Genomic DNA, 8,832 nt, shown 5'->3' with positions numbered 1-8,832 from the left:
AATTCCTGATAAGTACTCAAGGCTACTCATACGAGCTTTTGTGTATCATTGATCTGAACGATAAATTCAGTGCTGTATAATAATAATTTTTACACACGACTTACATATTAACAGGGCTCGCATGCACACGATACAACAGGGTGAAATGTTACTATAATAAAACCTAAGTTTTGAATTTATAAACGTTTTGAGTTATAAAGTAGTTCATTTAGTGGTGGTAGTATATAAAAGACAGGTTGTATATAAGGATAAAATACAAGAAGAAAGAAAGATATGTAGCGATTCGAATCTCATGGTTTAAGGGAACATAAAGACTGTATACACCTACGCCATTGTGATCAATTCTGAGCCATATCACCCAGGGTCTACAACCATTGGTTACGATAGTCACGCGCACCCCAACCAAGTAGTCTGCATCCGTCCACATGGCTCAGACTAGAACTTAGTGACTTCAAGTTGTGATGCCACGTTTTGGTATGGCCACCCCTAACTTTCTTCCATACATCCCCAATACTAGTCAGCATAGCGCGTCGTGGTAGTCGGTGTTCAGGCATACGTAACACGTGGCCTAACCATCTCAGTCGACGAAGATCCATGACCCCATCAACTGATTTACCATCATTCCCTAATACCCTGTGTCTAACGTCACTATTACTTACCCGGTGATCCCAGCAGATGCGAGGTTATTTAGCGATTTAACACGCGATAAGTGGTTTGTACATATAAATCTCATGATAAACACTTTGAGCTAGACAACCATTTAGTATCATTACCTTCATGTATACATGATGGTTTGTAGCTGAATACTACCTGTCATTATTCAGTAGAATAGTTTGTTTAACCCTACTTAATTATTATCACTACTTACTTTTTTCAGTAGTACTAATTGTTTATACATCATAAATAATAACTAAATGCTCTGTAGGTCGGGTTTATCACAGACTAATCTCAATAGGAGGTTGAAAAAATTGTTCACGTAGTTTATTCTGTCGATAGTACTTGTCGTGGATCGATCTCACTTGAGATATTACTGAAGACCAGAAAACATTGGAGAGTTGTTGCATTTTTGATAACTAGTTTGATACTTTATGAGGTAGTCGCTGTCTATTGCTTAAGATTTTTATACTGGAAAAAGCAGCTGTTTGATGCTCTCTAGTTTTCTGCGGTATCCTAAATGAGATCAACCCATGACAAATATCACTAACGGAATAAAACAATCAAAGATGGATAGTGGCTAGGAGTGGAATTCAGGACGAGAGTTTCGTCCTATTTGGGACTCGTCACACCTGCATCTCAGAGTTGATGTTCACTCTAGGACTCGAACCCAGCACCTTTCGCTTCAAACTCCATCGCGTTATCCACCAAGCTACCGAGTCCTGGTAGCTATATCGAGGCAATACGCACAATATGCACATATGCCAATTAGAGACTGACCAGTTGCAGTCCTAAGCATCAATGGGAAGATTCAAACAAACAATATTAAGAATAAAGTAATCTTCATAAAACCACTTCATCTAAACCATATATATATACAATTTATTCATCGTATTGAAGTTATACGTTACCATACAATACAGTAGTTATTTATGAAAATATATATACAAACATTAAGGAATACATAGAACAGTTTTTGTGGGGACAGGGAGTGGGTGGTGTAGAATTTTATCTAGCATTACATATACATATACACATTAGTCCCAAACGTTTTCTCTACCATTTAGTCATAGATTCACAATCATAATAATAATAACAATTCATTTCATCATCTTGAATAACAACAACCGAAGTTGAACAAATTCAATGTAGGATATTAATTAACCGAAAAATGTCATCGACTTTTCATACATCATCCAAAATACCATACACTTACATTGACTAACATACATGAATCCGAACCTCAATTCAGTGCACATGCACATATACATACATAGATAGTATCTAATAGATGTGAATAAACAATATGTACAAATTGTTTACTTATTTATTGATCAGATTAAACAGTTAAACTTCAGTCAGTCAATCTTGGAAAAGTTTATAGAGACACAGAGAGAGGGAGAGAGAGTGACAGAGAGAGGGAAATGCCTATTAAACTTTAATTGTTTAATAAGAAAGTCATCAATTTGATTTTATATTAATTTACCTATTTTATTGTTACTATGATAATGACTATTATTTAAAATCAGTATGGAAACGTAATACAATATACCCAGTTGACTTAATTTGGTAGTTTCTCGGTGTACATGATGTGTAACATATAAGAAATCTTACGGTATCAACTTCTAGTTTCGATTATCATATTGTCTTAATCTTACTCTCGTGTTATTTCTGATTGTTGTCGATTGATTTAATTATGAAATGTAAGTGCATTCTATGTTTTGCTTTATTTAAGATTTAAAAACTCAATATAAGTAACCCTGGTGGTAACAAATGCAAGACAATTCTATGGCACTTGTGATGTAGGTGAGACATTAGTCTATCAATCAAAGGACGAGTTTACTCCTCAGCAGTTCGCTTAGTTTTACTTTATGGATGTGAAACATGGCTATTAAGAGTATACTCATAGATTACTAGTATTTGATCATAGATGTCTACGAAGTACTACTAGTGTATTTGGGGACCATGGAGTACGCAATGGCTGGGGTAAGAATAGGGTACTAGATAAAGACGACAAATCATTTGAAGAGGTAGTAAATCTTTATTAACTGAGGTAGTTGGGAGATGTGCTATGTATGCCCAACCGACGCTTACCTCGAGCAGCGATGTTGTCTCTTGTAGCAGTAGGTTAGAGGGAAGATAGGGGTAGTCAAACCGAAATATGGCATCAGCCCACGAAGTCACTAACAGTTGGGCTGGGCCACGGTAATATGTATAGACTACTTGGTTGAAGTCTGTGTGATTATCGTAAGCACTAGTTTGAGACTTTTAATGACAGGGCTCAAAATCGTTGGCGATGGCGCATGTGCATCAATCCTTGATCGTCCGAATTCCTAGTAACATACTTTTTGTGCTTTTGTTTCACTAGTTTGTATTTTCTCCTCGAATCTTATCTTCGTTGCCTAATTTTTTCAATCACCACTGATACTACTACTGTGGTGCGCAGTAGTAGTATATAACGCTAGTCAGGAATAGAATGTCTCGCAGCAGAAGGTCAAGAAGATCGAGGAGGAAAGAACGGGAACAGAAAGCGATTGGCATGGAAATGCAGGAACAATGAAGTTTGAGATCACTGACTGATATGTGCAAAAGGAACTGTCAAGTTTGATACAATTGATTGACATTTTACAAATTAAATATTCACTGAATTGGTTCCCAGAGTTTAGTAAGATGTCCTGTAATTTGATGTTCAAATACATTAGACTGTCCCCATTTGTGTGTCTCGTTCACTACATTTCTACCTCTTCTATTATGTAATTTGACCTAACAATATCATCTCTCTGTGCTAACGGAATATGATAACTTGAACCGATGCACATACGTACCATGTTCTATGTTGTAACTAGATGACCGACTGCTATCAGGAAAATCTTCATCGGTGACTTCAGTAGTTCGAAATAGTTAGGTTGTAGCTAGCACTATAATGCAGAATGACTGTTTCGTCCACTTGGAACTAATCAGGTGGATGTACCTGGATCCAGGTTTTTATTTTCAAAGTGGAACTTGAACCTAGTACCTTTCACTTCATACACTACTGCATTATCCAAGGATCTAATGAGTGCAAATGGTCACTAATCTGTTTAACTGGTATGACGTTTGAATTATATTCCTAACAAAATTCCATCTATTCTATCATAATCGTGACTGACTGGCTATGTAGATACAACCCGCACATATCCCAATACAGACTAATTAAAATTCATTCTCAGGTTTTGGTGGAGTTCCATTCTCTGAGCTGGATAGTTTGGTTGTGGAGCTTTATTTGTTCTTCTGAATAACATCAGAACAAACTTCAGGTGGAAGTGAAGTGTCCGAATCTTTCCACATAGGACTCGCAGCTTGTCCTGTCGACTTCGATCTTGACTGGTTATTGACGACCTTTAATCTGCATCATCCGCCTCTTTATTTTGATTGTATCCCAATTTGATCTGACTCTTGGCCCTATATTGTCCATGATTGCTTTGATTGGTTGATAGTTTGGAACGATTTCGATGTTTTTGATTGCTGATCGACCTGAGTACTAAGCTTCTGAGACTTGGTTATCTAACTTTTTGCTTACATTCATGTCCATTGACCTATGTACACTTATACCCACAAGTAGTTCCTCAGTTTATTGTACATCAGTCTTTTCTAAAGTTGTTCTTCTTTATAGAGTTGAGATCATGAGTCAATTGAAGCTAGACCACCATGGAAAACCTGGAAGCACTGGACGGCCGTTTCGTCCTATTATGGGACTCCTCAGCAGTGCGCATCCACGAACCCACTCTCGCGGGATTCGAACCCAGGACCTACCAGTTTCTTCTTTGTTAGTCAAAAATTGTTTTGACCTTTTGACCACACAATTCCTTGCGTTTTCTTCTGTTGATGGTTTGGAAGTCTTGGTTAGTTTTTTTTTGAAGGTAATTCTTCTCTATTCTTTGTGTTGTCTGCTTAGTATATCAATAGCCGTTGTCAAGATTGTCAAATGTTCTAATGTGAATATTCTCTTTACTTTCCTCATCCGGTCATCCATGATCCATTAGCATTTGTGGATTCTGTATTGTACATCAGTTATCATTAGGTGTAACGTTCGCTCGTGATGAAGCCACCCACTTCAAAAATGTCTTCACCTGGGCTACAAACATTCTTCAACACTTCAAGGGCAATAAATAAATAATAAAAACAACTGAAAATTAAATGCGAACACACCAAACTTATTCTCGGCTTGTTTACGTTATCAAGGTGAACTTTTACCTAGTGGTGGTTAGAAAAATTTGATATCAGTTGCTGATGATCAAAATGTTTATATCATGAAATGATAATAAATTGGTCTATATAGGCAATATTCAGCAATCTATCTGATGAGTATAAACAAAATGCAGTTGACATAAAGCGAACCAAAAGGTGAGGCTTTTTTGTTGTTGATGGATAAAGCTTGAACTCTCATGAATACGAAATTTAACCAACAAAGCCCATCACTGTAAGTCAACAATTGTTGAACACAATTCCCTTAAATTCCAAACTTTACTAGTGAGTAGAATCAGACCACTGCTAAGGCCTATCATCAATAACCAACCATATAACTACTTTTTAGTACTTTTTAGTTTCCTCACTAACTGTGTTAATGTGACGTGTGGCTACTTTGATAGGCACACATCTATGTCAAGTTAGACATTGACTATAGATGATTTTCTGTCACGCTTTAATATCATGAATTCTCAAGGTTTTGAAGGATCTGTGTGAAATTCACATAGAAGTCATTACATATAGTATAAAATTTATCAAAGAAGTGGGATAGAATTTAGGCACATGACAATGAATCTTAATAAAGGAAAATCTTTCAAACAAATTAAAGATGATCGGATTAAACAAAATTAAGAGATATTCATGAGGCCATTTTATCTCAGTTTTCAAATCAGATTCCAATGAAAAGGCCAATTTTGCAATACATTTGTCAATCATTCTGCTTTCAAAATGTTTTCATAGTTGTTAACAAGCGAATAGTTACAGTGTGTAAAATTAGCGCAGTTTACCTTAAACTTAAGTGATGTGCTCTTTCAAGTGTATAATCATTCGTACAGATACTAGGTTATCAAAAATGGCTTTACTTACCCTTTCTGCTTGTATAGTTGGTAAGTGCGCTTTATTGAATGTCTGACCACCGTCAGTCGACACACTAAGTTGTACAGTTTGGTTCTTGGTATCTGCAAAGTGTGACGCGTAGAGAAAGTGCCCTAGTTTTGTCGTTTCATAGTCTTGCTCTGTCTCCGAATCAAATGAAATACTACTTTTATCATGCGGTCTGGGGATGTCAACTTTAACTCCACGTGGAGCCCATACTCTTATAACATCCTTCAATAGTTCAGTCCAAGTTAGTCCAAAATCAGAAGATTTTGCCAGTATATGCCTTTCACTTGCATCTATTTTTTTTAAAAAAAAGAAAGGTTCAATTTATTTCTTGAATACATTTGATATTTCCGTTAATTATTAACACTAAGCTTGTTTGATCTATTTATTTGTAGCAAAATAACATCGAGAGGAAATTAAGGTGGACAAGACATGGAAAATTTAATGTATGTCAGTGACCATAAATATTTACATAAACTTCAAACAAAACTTGTCACCAATACATCCGCACAAGTTATTCAGTCCGCATCCAAATACGATGTCCTACTAAAAAAATGCCAGCCAGTCAGCTACAACGTAGGACCAGGCACATGTATGCATAACTTCGAAATGCCACACCTCATTAGCATAACATGATGAACATCAAATTCATAAAAGCAGCCACTTCAACGGTGGTCATACATAAAAGATTGTATACAAGGATATATTACAGGGAGAAGGAATTAGTTTATAAAGCAATTTTAATCTCACTGTTTAAGGGAAGACAAAGTGTATACAACTACGCGTTTGTGATCAATTCTGATCCAACATCTATTACTTATTCACAAATCAAACAGTAGTCATGTCTCACGACTTTAAAGACTTTCAAATGACCTGATAAAGACTTGGAGTAATATTAGCAGCCCTGAGTATCGACATCGGGGCCTAATTCAAACACCGCATGTAGAGGAAGTACTTGTAAAGTATACAATGAGTATTACAAGTTCTATTTAACATTTTAGTGCTTGGGAGACGTTTTGAAATTCACTATTTTCAACAACAATTTCAGCAGCTTTACTGTAGTTCTCTAGAGCAGAACCTATTATCTTTAAGTATACTGAAGTATTTTGAAACGATTTATTAAAACTTCAACCTTTCCGTTCCTACCTTACTTTTACACATCTAGACCACTAAACTGAGACATTTGAAGTCTACAACCAATATTTGTGGAGGTATGACGATCAAACGGTTACACTGCTCTTTTCGAAACTATAGATACACAATTTAAAATTATAAACAAAAATTTACGATTTAATGATGATAAGCAATCGAAATTGGATCGTTAGAGAAGTCATAAACAGACTTACTTTTACTGGATTGTGGATGATAAAGTATGTACACTGTTTCTCCTGGATCCATTTCGTAAACAGACCTGAATACTATGAGATTAGTTTGCATATAACTAACCAAAAGTAATCTACAACATTATCGTGAATGTTTTTCCATGTTTTTCCGTTATCAAGTGATAGATATAAAATCTGAGTTGCAGGCGTTACAGAAGCCAAGCGAACTTACCGAGGTTTTCTCTTCTAAAGTTAGAACCCATGGAGAAAGTCTTTCACGTGGATAAAAACGCAGCTGACCACTTAAGACAAATGGTACACTAGACCTTTCCCAAGTAGAACCCCCATCTTCAGTGACAAAAATCATAGACCTGGTCATATTTTCCACATCATAACATATTACAAATAGCTGAGCTTTCTCTGAGGGAGTAATGGACTAAACTTACTTCCTTCGAATCTCTCTGATTCTGATGACGTTGAAGGCCATTTTCTCTCCGGATGTAAATATTCTCACCCAACTGCTGAGTAATTTTTGTGAATGTTTTACCATTGTTGTCACTACTTGGCATTAAAAAATTTTCTTCTTACCTACGATATATGTCGGATGTTAGTCCAGGGCCAGACTCCCCCTCAGTCATCGTCACTAGTATCAAAACCTGATCATTAAAGACACGAACAACAAAAACTACCCCACTGTTTTCGCCTGCCCATGTCAACTGAATCGTTTCTTTTGTATCGTTGACGAAGTAGAACTACGAAAATTAATGCAACGAAAACTTACTACTTCTAAGGCTTTTCCGCCCTTGATAATGGGATCGAACAGTTTCTGTTGCGAATCACAAACATTGCTGCTAGAGCTTGCACCAAATAGAGAGGTACTAGTAAATGTAAGCACGAATACAGCAAGAAGTATAATCATATTGGATTTGAATAGCATAACACCATCCGAATATGTGCCATATTCAAGGTGAGTGTCCGTTGGGTTAAATGGTTACAGATGGGATAGAAGTATTCTGTTGACGAACTTTCGTGTGGTTTGTGGCTCGAGGTAAAGACTATGGTATATTAAACAATTAGGATAGAGATAGTAATAAATTGTCATGATAAACTATGTCCATCGAACACTAGAAAATTTTATAGAATCACTACACTAAGTAACGAATTCAAAAACTCTAATACGGATAAAAAGTACAATGTTTGCCTTCAGTCCCGTTTGCTATGTTTTGCATCTAATTTCCGGCATTCATCGGATGAATTATGTTCGGTATTCTAGAGGATGCCCAAGAGTGTTCAGAATGGGTGGCTTGTAGTGTCTGATGCCATGTCAAGTACGCATGGGTTATTCTAGCTTCCAAATATGCCAGTTTATTTGTTCTCCTTGAGTCATATCTTAAACTTGCTTATTATATGCTTATAAACCATGACTGAATATGTGTGCACTGTTTTTCCTACACGTCACATATCTGTGGCACATTTCTGTCCGAACATAAATACTGAGTCACGCTTGATTAAATGGAGTTGGCTCACTAGTCTTCTCAGCCTCGCTTTGCTTTCCATTTTTCAAGAGACAATCTCCACCTTTCATCGCCCGAATTTTATTAGTTGATTCGATTCTTAATTCACCTCTGTATCCTGTCGTTCGTGCGCTTATCTTTTCTGATCGAATTCTATTGGTATGCTTTTTGCATACTGATCGGCACCATTTTATAACAACCTGTAGTCATTTGTCATTACCGTCTGACTTTATACA

The 8,832-nt window shown here is 36.4% G+C and overlaps 1 protein-coding gene across 1 annotated transcript in view; it reads right to left on the bottom strand.

Moving 5' to 3' along the window:
* Positions 1–8,019, bottom strand: part of Smp_179360 (sortilin, putative) — a gene marked incomplete at both ends in the record, with an annotated part of 74,649 nt that extends 66,630 nt beyond the window's left edge. The window contains 5 exons of the mRNA XM_018791211.1: positions 5,746–6,053; positions 7,107–7,171; positions 7,671–7,738; positions 7,772–7,834; positions 7,864–8,019. Of these exons, the coding sequence (XP_018645592.1) occupies positions 5,746–6,053; positions 7,107–7,171; positions 7,671–7,738; positions 7,772–7,834; positions 7,864–8,019 (660 nt within the window). The remainder of the gene's footprint in view (positions 1–5,745; positions 6,054–7,106; positions 7,172–7,670; positions 7,739–7,771; positions 7,835–7,863) is intronic.
* Positions 8,020–8,832: the final 813 nt, after the last annotated feature.

This window comes from Schistosoma mansoni (assembly GCF_000237925.1).
Source record: "Schistosoma mansoni, WGS project CABG00000000 data, chromosome 3 unplaced supercontig 0174, strain Puerto Rico, whole genome shotgun sequence".
Lineage (NCBI taxonomy): Eukaryota > Metazoa > Platyhelminthes > Trematoda > Strigeidida > Schistosomatidae > Schistosoma > Schistosoma mansoni.
This window is presented reverse-complemented; position numbering and strand designations above follow the sequence as displayed.